The following is a 26,084-nucleotide window of genomic DNA, read 5'->3' as shown; positions in this document are numbered from 1 at the left end:
CACAAGGATCTGAGTTCAAATATGGCCTCAGACAGTATGTATGGTCTTGACCCAGTCAATTAACCTTTATTTACCTCAGAAAAAGTAAAAGAACAAGTTCCAGTACTGGATTGTCTCTCCTTTTCCCACCCCCTTCTCTCCCTTCTCCACCTTCTGTAAATCCGTTCTCATTCAGTCAGTTGAAAGCTCTCCAAGTATTTTGGAGGTGCTTTTCGGGCCTGACCTCAGCAGGTCCCAGTAGGTCAGACAGCTAGGAGGCGGTCTTGTTGTACTCAGCCTGATGCTCTCAGGTGGTTCTAGGTCCAGTGGCTATATTGGAGGCCATGGACCTAGGCATGGCTTCTGAAGCACGGAGGACATGGACGGACAGATGCCCCATCCAGAAGCATGTGCCAGATTATTTCAATTCTCTTCACACTAGGGAATTGGGAAACTCCAGCAGGTATGTTCTCATGGGTTTTTTTTTTTTTGTCTTGATTTATTTTGTTTGTCTCTCTGCACTTACTCCTAACTTCTCCTTTACTATGGAGGAAGAGACTTCCAGCCCAAATGCCCAAAATGGGTCAATCCTTTTCAGTTCCTTCAACTCAATTCAATTTCTCTAAAGAACTTAAAAAGAACCCTGTCCTCAGAAAAGGTTGTAGGATGTTTGTAGCTAGAACTGCCCCACAAAGGGGCAATGGGGGTTAACAGGACATTTTGGATGACCCCTTTTATATGGCCCCCAGGGCTTCAGCCCCTCCCCGCTTGGCAACCCCTGCTCCAGTACCAGCCAAGGATCTTGTTGAGGTGCCTCCCTCTGTGGCCCCTTCCCCTGAAGGGACCCCTATTCAGGTTCCAGCCTTGGGCCCTGCCCCCATTGCAATATCTCCTCCCCTAGCCCCTCTCTTTGAGGTGGTACCCACTTGGGTCTCTGGGGTATCTTCCCCTCTGACTTCTACCCCTCCTCAGGTATCAACTGATTTTCTCCCTTATCAGCCTGATCCCCTGGCCTTGCAGTCTAATCTAGTTCAGCCAGCACTGCCCAGTCCCTACCTCACGAGAAGTGGGACTTCCTATACCCCTCCCCAATCCTCAGTCTCCACAGCTCCTTCAAGGCTTTTTCCCCTGAGGGAAGTGCCTGCCTCCTCTATGGGGACAATCAGAGTACATGCTATATTCTCCATTTCAGAGATGATTCAGGTTAAAGAGAAGCTGGGGAGATACTCAGAAGACTCCACCAAGTTTACTGAGGGTTTTAGGGATCTGTCCCTACAATTTGAGCTTTCTTGGGGTGAATTGCACATCCTCTTCTCTATCAGTTGTACCACTGAGGAGAAAAGGAAGATCTGGGAACAAGCCCAACAATTTTGGGATTGTTTGGCTAGCGATAACCCCATAAAATACCCCCCAGGAACAGCTGCTGTTCCCACTAGTGACCCAGGATGGAATTATCAAGAGTAAGGATAGAGAAAAGAGAGACCATATGGTAATTTGCCTGTTAGAAGGCCTAAGAACTGCATTTCAAAAGCAGATAAATTTTCAAAAAATTAGGGAAATTACTCAGGGAGAAAAGGAAAACCCTGCCCTTTTCCAAAACCAGCTAGTAGAAGCTATTAAAAAGTATACAAATTTGGATCCTGATTCTATAGAAGGGATGGCAATCATTAGCATGTATTTCATTAATCAGTCTGCCCCAGATATTAGGAGGAAGCTGCAGAAATTGGCAATGGGACCCCAAATACCTCAGGTCCAATTACTAGAGACGGCCTTTGGAGTTTTCAACAATAGAGACCTGGTTGCAGCAGAGGAAAGAAAATGCAGGGAAAGGGCTAGAGACAGAGAACATTCTCTATTCTTGGCTGCTGCCATGGCCAGAAAAAGACCCAAGGAGTGCCCCTCCAGGGGGCCCCCTTGGAGGAAGCCTGGCAGTTTGGGCTGTGGGGAAACCTGCTTTCGATGCCACAAGGAGGGTCACTGGTCCAAGGAGTGCCCCTCTAGGGTGGCCCCCCGGAGGAAGCCTCCAGGATCTATGCCTCCAGGACCATGCCCAGCATGTAACCAGGAGGGACATTGGAGGAATGATTATCCCCGAGGTTGGAAAAGTGGTAGAGCCTCCTCCCAGTACCCTGTCCTCCAGTCTTCTGAAGACTCAGAAGGAGGGGAAGGAGGGGAAAGCCTGGGGCTTGGCAGTGCTCCCACTTTCTCCACCTCTCTCGCAGAGCCCTGGGTGAAATCAAGGCTGAAGGTAAGGTTACCCACTTTATCATGGCTATGTTCTCTTGTTTTAACTAATTGCTCTGGCCCTATGCTCCCCTCGACCCATCAGGTCATGAGCATTAAGGATCTGTTGTTTGAACACTCCTTCCTTCCACCCTCCTCTGGCCCACCCCCCTTGTTGGGAAGGGACCTGATGGTGAAGTTGGGGAGCCAATTTTCTCTAGTTAAACCTCCCAGTTCCCTTTTCCCTCTGCTCACTAGACCACCTCCCCCAGAAGTGTGGGAGACAGTCAAGCCAATTGTTTGGGATCAGGGAATTCCTGGGAAAGCTATTCATGCCACCCCAGCCCTTAGTCGCCTCAGAGAGTCTAATGTGTTCCCCAATCCCTGTCAATGTCCAGTTAAGCCTCAGGCTTGGGAAGGACTGCAGCCATTAATTGAAAGATTCCCTAAGCATAAAATCCTTGTCCCTTGTCAATCTCCTTGCCACATTCCAATCTTTCCCATAAGGAAGCCTAATGGAGAGTACTGAATGATTGTAGATTTCAGGGCTGTTAATGAAGCTGTTATTCCTATGCATTTTCCCAACCCATATTGGGGTACCCAATGGTTTCCACCCTGTACCTCAAAGATGCCTTTTTCTGTATACCTCTGCACGCAGACTCACAATTTATTTTTGTCTTTTAATGGATACTTCTAGGGGAATCAAGTTCATGTCAGCTAACATGTACAGTTTTGACCCAAGGGTTTTGAGATAGCACTCATTTATTTGGCCAGGCTTTGGGAAAAGATTTAAGGGATCTGAAATTAGCTGACAGTAGCTTAATTCAGTATGTGGATGATAATCTTATTTGTAGCTCCACCTGGGAGGCTTCTTTGTCTGTGGCGCCAGAAATCCTGAACTTCTTGGGTACTTGAGGCTATAGGGGTCTCCTTGAACAAAGTCCAGATAGCATGCCAATCTGTAAAGTATCTGGGCCATGAACTAATGTCTACCTCTCAATCCTTGACCTCGGAGAGGAAGAGGACAATACTGTCTATTCCTATTCCAGCCACTAAGAAACAACTCCAAACTTTTCTAGGCATGACTGGATTTTGTAGATTCTGGATTCCTAATTTTGGTCTCATTGCTAAACCTCTTTATGACTCCACTCAAGGCCCTGACTCACTCCCTCTAGAGTGGGGCCTGCACCAGGCTAAAGCTTTTGAGATTTTGAAAACTAAAGTGACCACCACTCCAGCATTAGCCTTACGTAATTTAGAAAAACCTTTCACTCAGTATGTTGCTGAAAGGAGAGGACAGGCTTTGGGAATCCTAATCCAGTCCTTAGGACCTGACCCCAAGCCACTTGCCTGTTTTCCAAAACAATTAGACTCCATGGCTGGCTGCTACAGACACTCTAATTGAGGAAGCTCCTAAACCTCCAGTTTACCAGCCTTTAGAAGTTCTGACTCCCTATGGAGTTCAGAGTACCCTGGAAGCAGAGGGCCACCAGTGCCTGGCTAACCACAGGCGCACCAAATATCAAGCCTTGCTCTTACACACACCTGACCTAATTTGGCTGTGCTACACACTTCTGGACCCTGAAGCAGTGGGGTACACAGAACAAGTGGTTAGGGGAGCTAGGTATGAAATAGTCATCTTTAATTCCCTCCAGGGAAATTGTCCTTTCTCTATACTCCTATACTGTCTATTTGGTTGTTTGCTTAACCTCTTTGCCAGATTTGTCTTCTGCAGGCTCCAAGCCATCAACTTCCAGATGACTGCTCGGACTATGTACCCCTTGAACTGGACCCATCCAGACAGGGATAGCTCTATACCTCTTCCCAGCAGGAAGCAATTTCAGAAGCTGAGAGCTTTGTCCCTGACCCCAAAAGAATTTGGGTCCCATTTGTTTGAGGGGGAAATGATGGGGTTTAGACTGTGGGAATCCCCTTGGACCCCAAAAGAATTTGGGTCCTATTTGTTTCAGGGGAGAATGATGAGGGCACAGTCTCTGGGAACCCCCTTGAACCTGGAGTACAGTCTCTGGGAGCCCCCCTTGAACTTTCCTTGAGTCTTCCAACTGGATCTTGCCTTTCCCTAAGGCCATGGGCCTTGCATTATCATTAGGTCCAAGTCTCTGTCTAGTCTAGCGCTCTATTGTCCAGCTGTTTACTATACTTAATTCTGGTCAAAATATCTATACCCTAGCTCTGTTACCCTAGCCCCTCTATTGTCTGTCATCTCCATGTAGCCTTCAGCTATTTCCCACCCTGGAGTCTGACTTCAGCTCAGTCCCATCCTCCTTAGGATGTCTCCTTAGGAGTCTCCTCCTTAGACTCCTCCTCAAGTTCCTCCTTAAACCCCTCCTCTAGTCACCCCTTGACCACCCCTCAATCTTTGTGTATATAATCTCCATCTTGCCTCCACAAAGGCACTCGGATTCAATCTGGCTCAGTAGATTAAATCTGGCCTGTTTGTGAAAACAGGCGTTACAAAGGGTGGGATTTCTTAAGACAACCCATTATGGCAAACCCTTAATAAACTTTGTCTTTTCCCTTGACTGAAAAGGCTTGAGTCTAATTCTTTTGGCAGGACCCGGTGTGTTGGTACTTTGGGGTGTCGAGCAACCGTCAACTCCAAACCTCTTCACTCCCACAAGAAAACATGGAGGACAGTTGTGGTCTAGTCTGAATTACCTGAGAAATGCTCCAAAAGTTCTAAGGATTGCTATCTGGGGTAGCTTCTCTCTTCTCTCTGATGACTTTGTGCAATTATCCTTAAAATGCTTTGCTGTTGGGGCAGCTAGGGGGTGTAGTGTAAAGAGTGTTAGCTCTGGAGTCAAGGAGACCTGAGTTCAAATCCAGCCTCAGACAGTAGCTAGCCGTGTGACCCTGGACAAGTCACTTCATCCTGTTTGCCTCTTTTCCTCATCTGTAAAATGGGGAACACACTAGGGAAGAAAATGACAAACTACTCCAGTATCTTTGCTGAGAAAATCCCATGAACTGTGTCCGTGGGGTCATGAAGAGTCAGACCACTGAGTGACCCAACCAAAACATGCGTTATTACTGCCATAGAATCAGAATTATTAGAGCTGGAGCAGACCTCAGACAGAGGCTGAGTCATCCCTGAAGCAGACCTAGGGTGGAGATTATGGGAAAGGTCAAACAGGAATGTGTTATCTCAGCCCCACCAAAAAGCTCCCAACAAGAAGAGGCAGCACTAGCTGTATGTAAGGATGCCATGCAAGTGTGTTGGACCAGTCCTTGCTCCATGGCACTGTTTACCAACTTCAAGTGTCCAGTCAGAAAATGAGACAGAGATCCTGGGAGAGGCAGAGAGCCCTACCTGTCTTTACCACCCCTCCCCCAAGACACACACACACACACACACACACACACACACACACACACACACACGCTGCTTTGGCTGTTACCTGAAACCAAGCCATTCTGCTCCTCAGGTTATCTGTGCATGTGCCAGAGGTCCTGGTCTCAGCCTTGATCAGCTGACTATGATGTCCTGTGAGAAGCAAGTTCAGACCATTGTGTGTCAGGAGACTTATTGCCTGTGTTACTTTGTTTAATGTAAGGTACGCTATATGCCATTCTCATTGGACTTTGCATTCTAGCCACTGGCCTTTTTTCTGATGTATGATTTGATTAGCCAGAGGAAGCAGGGGGTCAAGGGAGTGTCACTGTTTGTGTGCAAAGTCTCAAAGCTTCAGAGGATATGGTGACCTTCTTGGGTTCCTAATTCTGGCCAAGTTGGGAATCCAAAGAACGAAACTAAAAGAGAAGGGAAGAGGGATTTGCCAGGGTGCAAACCAATTAGAAACTCAATTTATGACTGAAGGGCAGTCCATTGAAAGGGTACTTACACGGTGGTGTTGGAAGAGTACTTGAGTGTATTTAATGTAAGCACGGTCAGTCACACCCACACCACAATTCTATCTTAATCTATCAGATCTGAGGCAGTTTCTAGGCTTTGCCTCCCATCCTGATTTTAGGCCTTTGGTTTCAAAATGCTTTGGGGAGGGGTCTACAGTATATATCTCTATATTTTTCTCAGTCTCTCTTCTTTTTTCTGGCTTCATTTTTACCCCCAAACTTTCCCTCTCCTTTCCAGTTCATCTAACAGATTCCAAAATCAATGCCTACTCTGCTGCAGTACCAGGTTTTTGAGGGTCAATCTAGCCCTAAGGCCCCATTCCCCAGCACTGCCATAGAGCCCCTCCCTGCCCACCACTCCTTGGCAATAGAAAAGGTACTGAAGGGTGGGAACTGGCTTTACTCTTGTAAAAAAAAATGCCAAAAGGATCATTAAGGTTTCAGTGCTGATTTATGGAGCTCCCCCCACCTCCACCAGCAATCCCACATCAGTCCTTCCCTGGCCTCCCTCCTAATTTCCAGACTTCTTTGTGCCCCAGGACCAACACTTCCTGCTTTCTGCACCTCTCAGCATTAGAACCTGGGTTTTGAGGGGTGAAAAGGGAAATAGTGGGACCTCCCAGGTGCATGGGATGGATAATTGTGAAGACTTCACAGGGTGTGTCTAGTGGAGAGGTTTTGGGATTTGGCCTTGTAATTTTGGAAGGCATGCCCTTCTCTCCCTCTCTCTCAGATGTTAGAAGATAACGAACTTCCTGTGAGCTATTTGTTCTCTGGTCTAGGAAGGGTCTCTCCTTCCCCCCACCCCATCTCTTCTCCTAGACTTTCAGATGCCACCCTGGCAGTTGCGTTCTGATAGGGAAAAACCTGAACAAACCGGATCAACCTTGGTCCTCTGCGTAGTTTTCTCACCTAGACTGTAAGCTCACCCTCCAGCCAATGGTGAGAAGGGATAGAGGTGGGTGGGAATCTTTTTCATTAAGACTATAAATTAAGGCAGGTTCCCTTTTACCTCGCCTCCTCCATTATGGAGGTGTGCCCAAATCTTACAAGGTTTGTAGAATAAATTTTACTTTGTTCCTCCTAAAGATGTCTCTCCTATTATTTAAAAATTCTGTCCCGTACACAGGGTTGGATTTCAGGTGCTTAATCAGGTAACAGTCAAACCCCTAGTCATAGAGGCAAATGTGAAGGTTTATATCAGTGGATAAACTTTATAACTTGAGCTGTAACATGTGCACTGGGATCAGGTCTCCTGCTGTTCTGGCCTCAGCTCCTCATTAGGATCCTGAGGTCTTCCAGTGAGAGAACATCTCATAGAAAATAGGAACAAGGAAATAAAACCTAGAAAGGGGCAAATATCAACTCAGTGTTAGGATTGGGGTATGGAAGGTCAAGAATGGAGATGGGCCAAGATGGTAAATATCTTCAGTTTGGAGGAGAGTTCAGTGGCGATGGGAAGGTCTGGGCTCAGGTTGCAGAGAAGAAGGGGAGGCCTGAGAGATGAGGGAATCAGGGGAGAGGAATGGGTGGGAGAACCTAGATGGATGGAGGATGGGCATACTGTTGTGGGGAAGAAGGGGCAGCAGGGGCAGATCAGAGGCAGAGCTGGGAGACCAGGAAATTCTGCTAAGTAGAGTTGGAGTCTCAGAGCTGGGTAAGGGAGGGAGGGAGAGAGAGAGAGAGAGAGGGGTGGAGCAGTGGGGGAGGGGAGCTCAGAGATGACTAGCCTGGTGGGTGGTGGCCCTGGGGGGAAAATTGGAAGCCAGAGAGGGAAGGGGAGAGGAGAGGTGGGGAGGTCACGGCAGGGCTGTTGGGATAGGGAAGGCACATTGGCAGGACTGTTGGGATAGGGAAGGCACATGGAGGGGTGGGGAGGAGGGCCCACCCATTATAGGCTACCTTCAAAGTGAAAGCCCTAAGATCTCTGATCTCTCTGCCTTTTTCCCTCAGTGCTGATATTGCTCTCCTTTGTTGGAAACAGCTCTGCACATGCAGCTGCCAGGTATGTCTGAACAATTGCCCCTCCCCACATCCCCACTTCTGCTGACTGCCCTTTCCATTGAGCCTCAAATTCCCCCTCTGACCTCTTATTAACTGTCTGCCAGGCTTGCCAAGAGCAGGTCTCCCTCCAAGTCCTGGCTCTGGGGGTTGCCCCTGAATGGGAAGAGTTCCACCCCCCCCCACCCCCCCCCACCCCGCCCCATTTGAGTGGGCTTTGGGGGCGGAGCTCTCAAGTTCCTGGGGGGAGTGGCTAGGACCAGAGCCAATGGAAGCTTGTGGTGGGAGGAGCTTCATGAACCGTTGGAGCAGAGCTAAGAGGCAGTTGGGGAGGCAGTTGGTGAGAGCCTATTGAGAGCCGAAGGAGACAGAAAGCAGTCAGCTAGCTGGAGCACAGCTTGGAGATTGCGGCAGAAGTGGCAGCAACGGTGGCAGGAGCTACAGAAAGGCAGGACTGACCCTGGTGGAGACTGGAGTAGGCTGAGCAGGGGCTTGAGGCCAGTGGGTGATCTTCTTGCTGGAGGGCCCTAGCATTGGGGGAGAAGCATCAGTATGGCTTGGCTTGCTGCCATAATGCTTTTCTGTGGCCTCCTGGTCACTGTTGTGAGATGGGCATACTGGTTTTGGAAGGCTCTTGCCAGGATGTCGAATTGGGGACACTGGTCCGTGGGTCTGCTACTTTTGAGTTTCAATAAATGCTTTAACTCCTCTGCTTTCTACTCAGAGAATTCCTTATATCCTGCAATTCTGGACTATTCAGGCATATCCATGGCTGTCTTTGAAGTCATGAATTCTGCCTTACTGATATACCATTAGAACCTGGGTTTTGAGGGGTGAAAAGGGAAATAGTGGGACCTCCCAGGGATGGATTTCAGGTGCTTAATCAGGTACCAGCCAAGCCCCTAGTCACAGAGGCAGATGTGTAGGTTTGTATCAGTAGATAAAGTTTCTAACATATGCCCTGGGACCAGGTCTCCTGCTGTCCTGACCCCATCTCCTCATTAGGATCCTGAGGTCTTCCAGGAAGAGAACATCCATGGAAAGTAGGAACAAGGCAATGAAATCGAGAAAGGGGGAAACATCACCTCAGTGTTAGGATTGGGGTATGGAAGGTCAAGAATGGAGATGGGTCAAGGTGGTAACTGTCTTCAGTTTGGAGGAGAGTTCAGTGGCAGTGGGCGGGTCTGGGTCCAAGTTTCAGAGAAGAAGGGGGAAGTCTGAGGGGGGAGGGAATCATGGGAGGGGGTTGGGTGGGAGAACCTAGATGGATGTAGGCTGGGCATATCCTTGTGGGGAAGAAGGGGCAGCAGGGGCAGAGCTGGGAGACCAGGAGATTCTGAGGAGAAGAGTTGGAGTCTCAGTGTTGGGTAAGGGAGGGAGGGAGAGAGGGGTGGAGCAGTGGGGGAGGGAAGCTCAGAGATGACTAGCCTGGTGGGTGCTGGCCCTGGGGTGAAGATTGGAAGCCTGAGAGGAAAGGGGAGGTTAGAGAAGGGCAGAGCAGGGTAGGACTGTTGGGATAAGGAGGGCCCATGGGGTGTGTGTGTGGGGGGAGGGTCCAGCCAGAGTAGGCTACCTAGTAGTGAAAACCCTAGGATCTGTGATCTCTCTGCCTTCTTCCCTCAGTGCTGATATTGCTCTCCTTTGTTGGAAACAGCTCTGCACATGCAGCTGCCAGGTATGTCTGAACAATTGCCCCTCCCCACATCCCCACTTCTGCTGTCTGCCCTTTCCATCGAGCTTCAAATTCCCCCTCTGACCCCATGTTAACTGTCCTCCAGGCTTGCCAAGAGCAGGCTTCCCTCCAAGCCATGGCTCTGGGAGTTATCCCTACTACTTGTCCAGGCTCACGGTCACATCCTAAATGTCCTATGGTGCCATCCCCAGTTTTACCATTGGGTCACAATGACTGGACCTACCTGTGTCACCCAAAGTATGAGGTGCAGGTAGAGCTCTGCATCTGGGGTCGCTGAGACTGACTGGTGTCATCCCATATGGAATCCAAAGTCCCTTCTGCCTCTCAGGTCTCTGCAGGAGGATAGGGGAGGGGCATGAGGTCAAAGGGAAGGAGTTAGAGAGGGTGGCAAGTCCTCGTCCTCCTCAGACCAAACTCACTTCTGAGCCTGACCCTCTCTGGGCCCCTCCTCTTAAAGTGGAGTCACTCCCCTGAAGGCTGATCAGGCCCTTTGTAACCCTTCTGGGAGCTCACTGTCTGTCATTCCTGGCAGGTCAGCATTCACCCTAGGAAGAGAAGGCAAAGACAATGTCTCTTCCATTCTGAGATTGTTCCCTCTCTCCAGGTCAACTTGTAGAGCCCAAAGCTTAGAACCCAAGGGAATGGCCCCTGGCACACAGAGACCCTCATTCCAGGTGAGTACAGTCCATCCACAGGCCTGACCAGCATCAGCAAACCTGGAATCCAAGAGAGCCAAGGAAGCTTTATCCTGTTTCATGTAGCCTGTCCTTTACAATGCTGTCAGCAGAGCAGAAATTGTTCTCCTGGTTCTGCTCATTTCCTCCTCCCTTGGGCCATACAAGCTTTCCCAAGTCTTTCTGAGTTTCTCTCATTCCCCATTTCTTAGGTCAAGTCAATAAGCATTTAGAAAGTGGCCCCTCAGTGCCAAGAACTGTGCTAAACTAGTGGGGATGCAAAAGAATGTTGAAAAAAAAAAACAGTCCTTGCCCTCCATGAGCTTACACTCCGATGGGGAGAGAATGTGTCAGTCTGCAGCTGTCTCTAAACAAGCTCTATACAGTATGGATGGGAGGCAAACTGGGAGGCAAGGCTCTGTCAGTGCCAGGGACCAGGAAATCTTGTTTTCAGGTGACATGTTACCTGAGCTACAAAGGAAGCCAGGAGGCCCAGGTGCAGGGGGAGGACATTCCAAACATGAGAGATAGCCATTGGGAAGGCACAGGGTCAGGGAATGGATGGTCTTGTTCAAGGATCAGCTGGGAGGCCAGTGTCTCCTGGGTCAGAGGGAAGAAAAGGACCAAGGTGTAAGAAGACTGGAAAGGGTTAAGATAGGGCATCTGCTATGTGCCAGGAAGCACTTAGATATTATTTCATTTAATCCTGTTGTGAGAATTGTCAGGCTCAGCGAGGGACAGCCAGAATAAGGGAGTGCAGGATACAGCCAGACAGTAAACTGTGCTTCATTTATCCCCTCAAGAGGGTGACTATCCAGGAGTAGGTGATGGACGTGTGTAAGTAAACTCTCACAGTTCCACAGAGGACACAGAGACACTCTCCCCCTGGGGTATTGGAGCCATCCTTTGGGTAGGATCAGCGTAAGCAAGCTTACAAAGAAGTTTTGGGTAAGATTATGTCAGGTGATACAGAGAAGAAAAGAAACATTTTAGGAAAAGGAAAAAAATGTGAATTTAGAGGTAGAGTTAGAAAAGTCTGGTACAAAGGCCTTTAGCATAACTACTTATGCCAGTCCAAAGAAAGCACTGTCTGCTTGATTACTCAGGTAGTTAATCACCATTTGCTAAGCACTTTGTGCCTTCTAAGACAAAGTAACTACACAGGAAGTAAGCCTATGAGTTTTCCCAAAGAGATGGGGGAAGAAAGGTACTAAAGGGGACATTCAGTACATTGATACAAGAACAGCCATTAGAGCATCAGTGCTGTAAGTAAATTCAATGCTGTGAAGAGTCATGACTCAGAACACCAAATAAAAAGGAAAATTTTGTAGATTTTTGGGAACTTAAAAAAATCAGGAAAAGTCTAATAAATTCTTTATTTGCTCAGAGGTTTGATAATAGAAATAAAGGAAACTGAAAGTAAAATCAAGAATATAAATATAAGATAAGCAAGATGCTTTAAATAGAATCAAAATGATATAAAAATGAAGAGATTTTTACCACCATGAAAGAGAATTGTTCTAAAATAAATGAAAAACTGAAAAAGTGACTCATCCTTCTGCTAGAAATGGAAGAAAGTGAAATGAAAGAGCATAGAATGCCAAGTGCATTGACTGAATGTGTTCTCCATGTAGCAGGTTGGATCAGTAGATGAGCCCCACCATGTATCAAAGGATTACAGATGTCTCCAATGTCTTGTATGATATCCATCAGTCTGCCTCTTCATTCCTGATCACCAATGCTCTTGAGTTCTAGCTGCATATCGAAATAATTTATTTTTTACAAATGGTGTCAGTGTCTCTCTTAATGCATTAGCTCAGTCTCCAGCCACAGCTCATAAAACATTATATTTTTACTGAATCAAGGAACCCTCCTTTCCTCACATACTTTCATTTCTCTATGATTAAATAACACAATGAATAAATATATTCCTTGAGCAACTGCAAGCAATCATAAAGCAAGGGCCCCAGATGCTTTTGCCCATGACACATCATAGCCAGTGTCATCTGAACCCCTCAGTATAAGAATAGAGAACTCTTCTTCACTTGGCTGGAAACAGCCTCATTCCACTCAGTTGAGGCCACATTGTGAGTAATGTCTCTTTAGAATCCTTTTCATACTTTCATCTAATTAAGACTTTATTTCTGACTCTAAGGAAATTTACTAGATCTTTCCTTTTTCTTTGTCCTTTCCTCAGTACCACTGTTCAATGCCCCCAATATTCAAAGAATACACAGTACTTAGCAGCTTTTCACAATGTCTTATTTCAGTTTTTTTTAATATGTATATGATGACTCTTCTGGTGGGGAGGAATTTCAGATGACCTGGTCTCTTTCTCCACAGATGCTTAGATCTCACTGACAGAACACATACCTTTCCCCTAATTCTATTAGGAGAAACCTTTAATAGTAGGATATTTTTTCGTCTTTTATTACTCCAACATTATTCTTACTTCAAATGTATATTGCTTTCTTCCATATTCCACTGGGCTCTTAATGACCGATTTCAAGTGCTGGCTCTGACACTCATAAACGATATATGAGTTTTAAACACATCCTTTTTCTGAGCTTCAGTTTCCTCTTATAAGTTAGTGAAGGTTATACTAGATGAATTCTGGAGTCTCTTTCAGCTCTAAATCATGTGATTTTGATGGTTTAGGAGTTGGTGACATTCAAGGATGTGATTGTGGACTTCACCGAGGAGGAGTGGTGCCTCTTGGACCATTCTCAGAAAAAGCTGTGCATAGAGGTCATGCTGGAGAATATCCAGAACCTGCTGTCCCTGGGTAAGGACCATTTCTTCTCCTTTCTTGGTGTTAATTGTCAGGCCAACATTTGCACAAGCAGCAGAGAATTGATTCATACTCTGTCCCATCTCAGCCTCAGCAGCTGACATGACAGCACAATCTTCTGTGTGCACCAACTCTCCATCCACTTTGGTCTTGGCTTTCAGCATTTTCAAGTTAAATAACTTACATCATTCAGGTAGCTGGAGATGAATATCTGGGGTCCTTTTTAGGGGAAGAAACTGGAGTTAATACCACCCCCACTTCAAAGAGAAATTTCAAATGGACACAAGCCCAAAAAGAGTTCTTGGAAGAACTTAAAAAGGATTTCAAAAATCAAATGAGGGACTGAGGAAAAATTAGAGGGAAGGAACAGCAGCAGAACAGAAAATCAAGAAAATTATGAAAAGAAAGTCAACTAATTAGAAAAACATCCAAAAACTTAAGAAGGAAAGTAACTTCTTAAAATATAGAACTGGGTGAGAAGAAGCTAATGACATGATAAGACACCAAGAAATACTAAACACTAAAAGAATGGAAAAGTAGAAGTGAATGTGAAAAGACTCATTAGAAAAACAAATGAGATGGAGAATAGATCAAGGAGACACAAGTTAAGAATTGTTGCTACTTAAAAGGTATGATCCAATTAAGGGTCTAGATACAATACTCAGAGACATTAAGGAAAATTGCCTCTGAAAGTGATAACAAAATGCAAACTTAGAGTAACATTATAGCCAAGTTTCAAAGCTCCCAATACTAGAAATACTAGAAGCAACAAAAAAAACAGGATGTAAATTCTGTGGAGCTAGAATAACATAACACAAGACCTAGCAGCTTCTACATTAAAAGACTATAGGGCTTATACATTATATTTCATAGAGCAAGGAAGTTGCGATTTTTTTTTTACAAATAAAAGCAATGCACATAAAATAAGAAGGAAAATAGAAAATTGAGGGGAAGGGTGATTTTCTCTGCAATTTCTCAGATAAAATTCTCAGGTCTCAAATATACAAAATCTACAAAGATCTTTGTGAAATCTATGAGAATTTGAGTCATTCTTCAATTGAGAAATGGTCAAAGTATATGTACAGGCAGTTTTCCGGTGGAGAAATCCAAGCAATTCATAGACATATGAAAAAAATAATGCTTTATTGAGTAGAGAAATGCAAATTTAAACAACCTTGAGATATCCTTTTATACCTATCAGATTGGTTAAAATGATAGAAAGGGAAGGAGACAAATGTTGGAGGGGATGTGGAAAAATTGAGATACTAATTCATTGTTGGTGGAATTGTGAACTAATCCACCCATTTTGGGGAACAATCCGAAATTATGCCCAAAGACTTATTAAACCGCCAATACCTCTTGACTCAGCAATACCACCAGTAGTTATATATCCAAAGATGATTAGGGAAAAAGGCAAAAATGCTATATATTCTAAAATATTAATAGCGGCTCTATTTATGGTGGCAAAGAACTAGATAACCTTCGCGAATGACTGAACAAGTTGGGATCCATGATTATGAAGAAGTCCTGCTGACAATGATGACATTGATGATTTTAGAAAAAAAAACATGGATAAACTTGCACAAAATAATGAAGAGGGAAAGGAGCAGTACCAAGAGAATGTTATATAAAATAACAACAAAATATTTTTATTTATATTTATTTTTTTCAATTTTTATGTATTTATTTATTTGTGGAGGGGTGAAGGCAGGGCAATTGGGGTTGTGACTTGCCAAAGGTCATAGAGCTAGTAAGTGTGTCAAGTGTCTGAGGTCAAATTTGAACTCAGGTCTTCCTGACTCCAGGGCTGATGCTCTACTCACTGCTCCATCTAGCTGCCCCAGAAAAATATTTTTAACAACAAAGTTGAGTTGAATAAGTCATTCTGACTATTATAAATACCCCAAAATAGAAAGGACATATGAGGGTAGATGCTTTCAGACTCTAGAAAAACAACAGATAAATAGAAGTATATTCGGAATGATTTATGTGTATGCACACACACACACACATATGCTTGTATCTGGTGGTAGCCATCTCTATGGCAAAGGGAGGAGGGAAGGAAAAAAAAAGAAATTTACATGGTAACTTTATTACCTACTTAAAGTGAATAGGAAATCGTTGAGGTATAGTTGATTCGCTACTTCATGTGCAATCATCTTTTTTTATTGTACCATGTTATGGAAATGCTTATTTTATTCAGTGAATTAAAAATAAAAAAGAGAAAATAAAAACAAAACTAATGATAATAATAAAAAAAGGTATCTGGAGTGAGTAAGAGATAGAAAGGTAGATGAGCAGAACAGAATAACTTTGGATTTGGAAAATGCTGACAAGTTTTTGTGATAAGAATTCCTGATTTGGCAAAAATTATGGGGAAAACTGGGAAGTAGTATATCAGAAACTGGACAGAGACTAATATACTCCATTTACCAAAATAAGGTGCAAATGGATACATGACCTAGATAAAAAGAAGACATCATAGGAAATTAAAAGAGCATGATGGAACACATTACCAGTCAGACTTATGGAGAATTCAACAATTTATGCATAAACTAGAGATACCATGGTGAGGTGCAAAATGAATGATTTTCAATTACATTAAATTACAAAGGTTTTGGACAAATAAGAGCAGTGTAGCCAAGATCAGAAGGGAAGGAGAAAATTGGGGAGAAAATTATAGACAGTGTCTCAGATAAAGGTCTTACATCTCAAATAATTAAAGAACTTGGTCAAATGTGAAAGAATGTAAGTCATTCACCAACCCTAAAGAGTCAAAGGCTAGGAACAGGTAGTTTCTGATGAATAAATCAAAATCATACGAGAAAATTCTTAAAATCTTTACTTCTTACAGAAATGCTAATTAAGCTACCTTGAGATATCATCTTATACCTCTCAGATTATAATGAAAGAAGCAGAAAGGGACAAATTTGGAGGGGATGTGGAAAATCTGGGACGCTAATTTGCTGTTGGCAGAACTGTGACCTGATCCGTCAGGTTTGCAGAACAACCTGTAATTATACCCAAAGAGTTCAATGGTGCCTACCCCTTGATCCTGTCGTACTATTCTTAGGTCTGCTTTGCAAGATGATTAAGGAAAACAGAAAAAAATATTTTAAAATACTTATAGTCGATCTCTTTTTGGTAGCAAGGATTGTAACTTGTGGGGATGCCCATGAATCGGTGAATGGATTGAGAGGGATTGAGTACAACCTGAGGTGAATGGACAGGAGCTTCAGTAGTGGTTGAGAATGGTCTCCTGAGAATACTATGGGAGTGTTCAGCCCAGCTCTCCAGGATCATGTCCTTATCACTAATATAATGTGGCTCTATTAGCACTGAGATGCCCCTTAGGTAGATAGTTCCTTGGCTCATAAATAGCTTTCAGGGGCTGGGCCATCTCCAGCTGTTCAGATCTCTATCTGGCCAGTGGACCCAGAGGGCTCTGGAGGAGAAAATTAGGCTGCTGACTTGGCATAGCCTTCCCTCACTTATATACAATTCAATTGCAAGTCATGGCATCATCTTCCTGAGAGTAAAGGACAAACCACAACCACACAACCTCAGACCCAATGTGGTGTGGGGGGATGGTCCTGCTGGCTCAGAGTGAATGTAAATAACCATTGTTTCTCCTTAGACCAGTGACTCTGAGGGTCTTCCCATCAAAATTTGATTTTTTTTTCACTAAAGGGGCCATCCTTTGACCCACTTCTTAGAAGGCCTATTCACTGAATTGGCATTACCTCAGTCAAAGGGAGAAGTTGGAAAGACCTTAGCTTTAAAAGGCCAAGGTGTCCCACTGTATCCTGGGCCATCTCTAGTTATCCTGATCTATATCCAACCACCGAGCCCAGAAGGCTCTGGAGGAGAAAGTGAGGATGGTGACTTTGCACACCTCTCTTTCACTTAAATCCAATTTCAGTGCAAGTCATGGCATCATCTTCCTGAAGTCCTGGTCCTCTTTGAGAATGAAGGACAACCCACGCAGCCTTCAGGACATCATAAAATACTTTCAATTGGGTGGATTTAAATATGGCTTTCTTTAGGGTGGATGAGGTAACCTACTAGTGCCCCCGTTGAGTTTTCATTTTTTATTTAGTACCTTCTGAATTTCCCCATGATTTTCATCGAAACCAGTTTAGACATTTATGAGTGTTCTGGCCCAGATGAGTTAATACGGTACTGTACAAGAAATCTTTAAAAGCTGGCCACTCCTTTCCTGCTGGAATATTGAAGGCCCTCTTTTGGCTCAGCCTTCTCTCGAAGTTAGCAAGAAATTGTTCTCCCGTTGACATTATTTCTTCTGGTCACTTGACTTGGGGCTGCTGCTTTTGTTGACTATGAATGTTTAGTCTCTGATGGGTCCAGCACTGTGTGGTCCACATCTCCTTCATCACTCTCACATCCAGTCTGTCTCTTCTCCTTACAGTGACACGGTCTATTTAATGCCAGTGTTTGCTCCAAGAGTACATCCATGAAGTTTTATTGCCTTTAGAATGGTGATGAAAAGGTCATGAGCTGCATAAATCTTCAGTAACCATTGCTATTACATATTTTGATGTGTGTATATCATTTTCTGTCTATATGTTTGATTGTTTGTTTTCTTCAGATGGAGAGACCAAGTTTGAAGTAAATGACATGCCTAGAAAGCTTGGCCCTTTTGAGGAAGAATGTAACCTACGAAGATTCGTGAGTGATGCTTCCTGGGACTCGAGTTTGAGAGAAATTTGTGACTTTATTTTGAAGACAGATAAAAACCCAAAGAGTGACTATGAATTGGATGAAATTGGAAAGAGGTTCAGACTGTCTTCTATCCTAAATCACTGTAAGAAAATGACCTCAGGAAATGACTGTCGTTCACACATTGAATATAGCAAATGCTTTAGAGAACATGGAAAGTTTTTTCAGTCCATGGAGAAGGCTCCTGGAATGCAAATGTGTCCAGGTAATCAGTTGGAGATGGCTGTGAACTGGAGTTCAGACATCAATAAACATCAGAAAAGTGATACTGGAAAAATGCTTTGTGTAAGTAATAAAGGTGGGAAGACCTTCAGTCAGAACTCTGAACACATTATTCATGAGCAAATTCCCGTTAGCAAGCAGCCTGATGAATATAACAAGTGGGAAGCTCAAAGAATCCACTGTGGAGAGAAGCCTTATGAATGTAATCAGTGTGGAAAAGCTTTCATAAAGAGCTCCCATCTCGCCACACATCAGAGAGTCCACAGTGGAGAGAAACCTTATGAATGTAATCAGTGTGGAAAGGCTTTCACACAGATCTCAAGTCTTACTGCACATCAGAGAATCCACACTGGAGAGAGACCATATGAATGTAATCAGTGTGGAAAGGCTTTCACACAGATCTCAAGTCTTACTGCACATCAGAGAATCCACACTGGAGAGAAACTTCATGAGTGTCATCAGTGTGGAAAAGCTTTCACACAGAGATCCACTCTTACTGTACATCAGAGAATACACACTGGAGAGAAACCTTATGAATGTAATCAATGTGGAAAGACATTCAGAGTAAGCTCCAGTCGTGATGACCATCAGAAAATCCATACTGGAGAGAGACCTTATGAATGTAATCAGTGTGGAAAGGCTTTCAAACAGAGGTCCTATCTTGGTGTACATAAAAAAATCCACACTGGAGAGAGACCTTATGAATGCAGTCAGTGTGGAAAGGCTTTCACAAAGAACTCCACTCTTGTTGCACATCAGAAAATCCACACTGGGGAGAGGCCTTATGAATGTAATCAGTGTGGAAAGGCTTTCACACAAAGGGGAAATCTTGCTGCACATCAGAAAATCCACACTACGGAGAAGTCTTATGGATGTAGTCAATGTGGAAAAACTTTCACAGAGAGCTCCCATCTTGCTGCACATCAGAGAATCCACACTGGAGAGAGACCATATGAATGTAATCAGTGTGGAAAGGCTTTCACACAGATCTCAAGTCTTACTGCACATCAGAGAATCCACACTGGAGAGAAACTTCATGAGTGTCATCAGTGTGGAAAAGCTTTCACACAGAGATCCACTCTTACTGTACATCAAAGAATCCACACTGGAGAGAAACCTTGTGTATGTAATCAATGTGGAAAGGCTTTCATACAGAGATCCAATCTTGCTAGACATCAGAAAGTCCATGATCTAGAGAAGACTTATGGATAAAATCAATGTGGAAAGGCTTTCAAACTCACCTTAATCCTTGCTTTACGTCAGATAATTCACACTGGGAAGAAACTCTAGGAACTTCATTTGTCGTATGTGAGGGCAGGACATAGTTACTATGTTTATGTGTCAATAGTCCTTAACAGTGTTGGTTCCAATTCATGCAGTATTCATTAAGTTTTCATACAATCAATATTCAACAACTGTTGGTGGCAAAATTCAGCACATGCACGTGTGTTCTCAGTTATATCCAAATAAGTGTTTGACAGGTTTTAGAATTCCAGACTTGGCCTGGTCTGTAGTTAGTCCAGAGGAAAGGTGGGCTTCAAAGGACAGCTTGCCAATAGGAATTAAAAATCTTTAATTCACTGAATAAGTAGAAGGGAACAACTAGCACAGGAAATGATGGGGATGAAAGCTGGTGGAATGTTGGATAAGGGGGACAATCAGCACAAACAGTACATTCTGGAATCTTACATGAATACAGTGAGCACTAGTGTATAGCCAGTGAATAGCTGGTTCAAAAATGTAATTTTACTATGTGCTTATTACTAAAATAATATAATTTGATTATTTTCTAAATGATGCCGGGTTATTATTATCACTCATTATTTAAAGTTTAACCTATAAGTTTCCTTACTTTGGATAGCAGAGGTCCTAGTGCCTTAGATTGCAGCCTTAAAGAGTCCCTGAACACTGTCAGCAGGGCTGGGGAGATCTGTTGACAGGTTAAGTCAGAAGTCCAAAGGAACCTCACCGACAAAGATTTCTTCAGAGGATTTTGCTATGCTTTTTTCCCAAGAGTTAGTCACTTACAGTTATCATTAGTTTCTGCATTAAAACAAAATATGCTTCATTATTTTTCAAATATTTTGTCTCATTCTATAATAGATACCTTTAAGGTCTGACAACATCCAGATCAAAGGTAACCTGCCTTAGCAGTTCTTTTTTCAGTTACAATTCAGTGGAATGCATTTTTGGTTATAATTCTTTACAACTGGACTGTTATGTAAATAAGTTCATTGCGAAAGTGAATGTAGAACCTACATTGGATTACATGCTGTCTTGGGTGGGGAGGAGAGAGGAGAGGGAAGGAGAGAAATTTCAGAACCCCAAAACCTATGAAATTGAATGTTGTAAACTAAAAATATAAATAAAAGCTGTTACAGGGAAAATCAGCCATCCTATCTCTCTCGACATTTTAGTAATCATATATGACGGCATCAAAAACCCAGTATTCAGTGTGGAGTAAGTACAGTCAGTTAAAGAAATAGCAGTAGTTCATTTCTTCAGGATTTACCACAGGCCTGGCTTTTCTCCCAAAGCATTTCAGAGAGCTGTGAGGTCTTCCACCAAGCTTGCACTTGCCTCCCCCTGCCTCTAGGTGACATACCACCTCCTCTCTCTCTCAAGGGTTTCAACTTGCTTCTTGTGGTTTGCCCTGTGTTCTAGAAGAGAACCATGGTATCAGGGAGGTGATGCCATAATATGCAGGTCTATTAGATTTAAGTGAGGCAGGGCAGTGCCAAATCACCGGCCTCATTTTCTCCTCCTGAGTCATCTGGGTCCAGGGGTGAGATGTAGATCAGGACAACTGAAGATGGCCCAGGATGCACTGGGGACTTTGGCCATTTCAAGCTAAGGTCTTTTGCAACTCTCTGTTTGACTTAAGCAAGGCCCATTCATTGATTCAAGGCTTAATAAGAATTGAGGCAGAGGATGGCCTCTTTACCAAACAAAAATTGCAAATTAAAAAACGAACAAACAGTGTTCTGGTTGAGGAAGACCCTCAGGATTTTTGGTCAAGACAGAACCAAGTGTTATTGCATTTTTTTAAAAGTAGGTATTAATATGATAGAAGAAAAATTCTTCAACCCAGATGGGGATTGAAGACATGGGAGACTCCTGGGTATACTTTAAATGCCAGTAACCTTTTAAGTTCAGCCCTGCTATTAACAATAAATTATGAAAATATACATTTTTCTGCAGGTTACCTCCCTCTAACAAAATTGATTGCACTGAAACTCTCTTCCCCAAACCAAACTGAAGATGTTTCTGATTTAATTTCAGTAATTAATAACAATACCCAATTACTAAGTTGTTTAGGATGTAGAACTGAATATAATTTTAGGCTGAATAGCTCAGATCTCAAACATATTTTATCATCCCAGCATCAGGCTCTGCGATAATAATTCACAGGACTATGCCCACAAGCAGATGAGCACTCCAAGTATTAATTTACCCAACTGTTTGGGATTTGGAATGTCTACACATATTCAAGTCAAAACAGCAGGATCTCACATACTTCCTTTGTGCTCACATCTTTTGTTGACCATTTGCTCTGATTATAGAAATTTGCTTTCAAAAGATAAAGCAGGGACAATACTATGCCAAGTATGCCAACAATGCCATATCATTCCCACCTCATAGCCAGACTCAGGAATAGCCAGGTGGGTAACATTTCTTTTCAAACTAACACAATGGGGAAACTGATTCGGGAGGATCCCATCTTAGACTGAGGTTAAAATTGCCCTCTCAGCTCTACCAGATACACACCTGCACCTGTATCCCATTCTCTCTGAGTAGCTTGTGGCATTTCTCTCTGATGGTGGACAATTGGTTATTGGTCATGGATGGATTATTAAGACAAAATCAGTTATGGTCATGTGAACTTTGACCTCAAACAGCAAGTTTCACTAATCACAGATTGCGGAAAAGTTTACCAAGACTCATCTGCAATTTAAATTTGTCCTGGTGTAAAAGCTAATCATTAGAGATCATTTCTATATAGTTGCAAATTCTCATTAAGCCAAGTTCATCGTTTAGCAACTCCATAACCCAAATGTTAGAAATGCAGTCACTTGACAATGAAATCTAAGTATCAAGGAAACTTTAAGAAAGAGACCAGAGTGTGTGGTATGAATTTATGAACCCAAAGAATTAAAAACAGAGGCATCTCAAGGTGAAAGTAGAAAGGAAAATTTATTACAATCCTGCAGGAAAGGGCAACTCCAGACACCTCTCAGTGTCAGAGCACACTGGACACTTAGCTTGAAGACATAAGCTTTGAGGGTACAATCTGGATGCGATAAATCTACCCGGTGACAATGGCAAAGAACAAATAGTATGGTTATTTTTGACAAGCAGGTGATGGACATAACCCTCCCACCATTCTTATCCCATTCTCCCATCAATGAATGATAAATCTATCTTAATGACAATGACAATGAACAAATGGTTTGGTTATCTGTGACAGGCAGAAGCCAGTTGTTGGTTACCTCATCTTCACATATGTGGCATACTAGCCTTTCCCACCACCCTTGCTTCTGCAATGGATGCCTCCCATCACCCTTACATCTGTGACAGATATCCCCAGCATCCTTACACCTTGTCTCCCCCCATTCATACCTAACTGGTCTTGCATGTCTACATTGCACCTGGCTTTCCGGCTTTTCATCCATTCTTCTCCCAAGCTGGGGATCTCTTATCCTGGGGTCAATACACAGGAGGTGAGCATCCTGTGTCCTATCCTTATTCTCAGAGGATTTTATGGTTGCTGACTTATTCACCTCAACCCTTCTTTCTTTCAGGCCTCTTGCCATTAGGTAAATACACAGGATGTAAGCATCCTGTGTCCTATTCTTAACCTCAGGGGCCTTACAGTCACTAACTTGTCTTCCCACAGTCACTAACTTGTACAAGCAGAAAAACTTAAGTAGAAAGCTGAAGTTTGGATTTCATGAGAGGCCTTACTATCTTACTTATTCCTATTTATTTAATTTGTCCCCTTTTTATGAGAGGTCTTCACTCATTCCACACAAGAGGATGCAAACCTGCATTTCAGGCAGAAGCAGGCTTCACCCTTTGTTGGAAGAGGAAGCAATGAATCCAAAGGGAACAGAAGTTTTATAGACTTGAACTAGCACAGATTGATCCCCCTTCAATTCAATACCTCCCCTCAAAGAGCAGATTGGTCCACTCCCTTCTGGGTCACAATCTTCTCTATACATCTATAACATGAAAGTCCTTGGTATGTTCCCCCCTCTCCAACATAAGTCCCATGTTCAAAAGTGGCAGAAAACTCCTCCCTAGGGGTGTGTGAGGTAAAATTCAATTAGCCAATTAAGCATGCCTGGTAGCCATTTGACAATTTTCTCTTCAACCCTGACCTTTATCTGGACAGTTTAGACCAGTTTTCCTAACATCCTGGTTCTGTCGTTTCTGCAAACCACAAACTCTATTCCCATTGGCTGGGGACCCTCATCCTGGTTAATTTTCACTCCTTCTTTGTTCAAACTGACAATTATTCTGCACAACTCTATTGCTTATTCTGTAGAACTTAATTAATTCTTCTGTGGAAACTTAACTTTTCCTAACTTTTATCCATCTGTCACACAAACAAGCCCTTTTGAAGTTTATAAAATAAGGGGGATTGACAGGAATCACAGAGACTGGGGTTCCTATCCACCTCATCTGTCCTTAGAACTGCTTTGAACTGTGGCATTTCACTAGCCCTGAGGACTGCTCTGAATGGGCAGAACTAGTCTGGATAAGACTTTCACCTTTCCTTCCTTTCCACACACATAGTAATCCATTATCAGTTTAATGTTTCAGGACTTACTTAACAATCTTACAATTTTCATATCTTAGAGGCAAATTCTTTTAGCTTGCAACTTTCTCTGAACTATAGGCTTAGGTGAAAATAACCCAGTTTTCTAAATGGCAGTTACAAAACATGATAGGGTTAGAGGGGAAAGCATTTTTTTTTGTTGCCTGAAGGCATCACCACCTTGATTATATTCATAGTTTTCCTCAAGTGTGGAATCCTTTCTCTTAAATACACTCATAATAGTAAATAAAAGTCCGTCACATTAATGACACTCATGAGGTTGGTCTTCAGTGTGGATTCTCTCATGTTTAGTAAAGTTGGTGCTCAGTGTGAATCATTCCACATTGATTATATTCCTAAGGTTTCTGTTCAGCGTGGCCATTTTGATGTGCAGCAATAATGGAGCTCCGTCTGGAAGCTTTTCAACATTGATTACATTCCTAGGAATTCTCCCAAGTGTGAATTCTCTGATGTAAAACATGACTGGAGCTCTATCTGAAAGGGTTTCCACATTGATTACATTCAGAAAGTTTCACTCCAGTGTGGATTCTCTTATGTAAAGCAAGACTGGAGCTCTATCTGAAAGTCTTTTCACATTGATTACATCCATAAAGCTTCTCCCCAGTGTGGATTCTCTGAGGTAAAGCAAGACCTGAGCTGTATCTGAAAGTCTTTCCACATTGGCTACATGCAAAAGGTTTCTCTCCAGTGTGAATTCTTTGATGTTTAGCAAGAATGGAGCTGAATCTAAAAACCTTTCCACATTGACCACATTAATAAAATTTCTCCTCTGTGTGGATTCTCTGGTGTACAACAAGAGTGCAGGGAAATATGAATGCCTTTCCACATTGATTATGTCCATGAGACTTCTCTCCAGTGTCAATTCTGTGATGTGCAGCAAGATTAGAGCTCTGTGTGAAAGTCTTTCCACATAATTACATTGAAAAGGTTTCTCTCCACTGTGAATTCTCTGATGGGCAGCAAGACTGGAGCTGAAACTGAAAGTCTTTCCACATTGATTACATTCAAAATTTTTCTTTACATTGTGGATTCTATGATGGCCCATAAGTAGTGATCTGTAGTAGAAAGCCTTCTCACATTCGTCACCTTTATAAAACTTCTCCCCAGTATGAATTTTCTGAGATCCATCAAGATCTGAGTTCCAACCAAAGGCCTTTCCACACTGAGGACATGCATATCTTTTCATTCCAGGGTGAAATCTAGCTTGGTAAGGAAGGAGTGAGTGATGGCATGAGGTTGCTTCAGAGACATTATATTTATCAAACTCTTTCTTATGGGAATTTGCTGATGAGTAATGAGCTTAGAGTTCTGATTTAAGGCCTTCTCACCTTTATTACTAACACAAAACATTTCTCCAGTATCACTTTTCTCATGTCTAATGAGGTCTGACCTCCATCTGAAGGCCATTCCCCATTGATTACCTGGATACATTTATCTTTCAGGAGCCTTCTCCTGGGACTGAAAAAGCTCTACCTCTTCAATAAAGCACTTGCTATATTCACTGTACTGAACAGAGTCATTCCCTGACGTCATTTCCGAATGATGATTTAGGATAGAAGACAGTTTGAATCTCTTTCCAATTTCATCAAATTCCCAGTCACTCTTTGGATTTTTATCTACCTTCATAGAGTCATGGATTTCTCTGAACTTCAAGTTCCAGGGACCATCACTCGTAAATCTTTGCAGGTTATGTTCTTCCAGAAAAAATTTGCAGCTTTCTGGCTATCTGATTTACCTCGAACTAGGTCTCTACATTTGAAGAAAACAATCAAACGTATGTACACAGAAAGATATACACACATAAGTATATGCAATAGAACGATTACTTTCGACTTAAGCAGCTCTTTTCCTCATGGCCAACCTAAATGCAATAAAACTTCATAGAAATACTCTTCTTCTTTTTTTACTTTATAGTATTTTTTTCCAATTACATGCAAAGATAGTTTACAGCATTCATTTTTGTAAGATTTTGAACCCCAATTTTTCTCTCTCTTGCTCTTCCCAACCCCTCCACAAGATAGCAAGCAATCTGATATAGGTTACACT

General features: G+C 43.1%; 1 protein-coding gene across 1 annotated transcript in view; it reads left to right on the top strand.

The window, feature by feature from the left end:
- The first annotated feature begins 323 nt into the window (after positions 1-323).
- The window catches only part of LOC118836165 (zinc finger protein 665-like), a 70,529-nt gene continuing 44,768 nt past the window's right edge, over positions 324-26,084 (top strand). The window contains exons 1-7 of the mRNA XM_036743528.1: positions 324-442; positions 2,202-2,227; positions 8,029-8,080; positions 10,374-10,443; positions 13,102-13,228; positions 17,844-17,923; positions 18,818-19,286. Coding sequence (XP_036599423.1) covers positions 324-442; positions 2,202-2,227; positions 8,029-8,080; positions 10,374-10,443; positions 13,102-13,228; positions 17,844-17,923; positions 18,818-19,286 — 943 coding nt within the window. The remainder of the gene's footprint in view (positions 443-2,201; positions 2,228-8,028; positions 8,081-10,373; positions 10,444-13,101; positions 13,229-17,843; positions 17,924-18,817; positions 19,287-26,084) is intronic.

The sequence above is a fragment of the Trichosurus vulpecula genome, chromosome 2 (assembly GCF_011100635.1).
Source record: "Trichosurus vulpecula isolate mTriVul1 chromosome 2, mTriVul1.pri, whole genome shotgun sequence".
In the NCBI taxonomy this organism is placed as follows: Eukaryota; Metazoa; Chordata; class Mammalia; order Diprotodontia; family Phalangeridae; genus Trichosurus; species Trichosurus vulpecula.
Note: the sequence above shows the minus strand (reverse complement) of the source record. Positions and strands in the feature narration are given on the sequence as shown.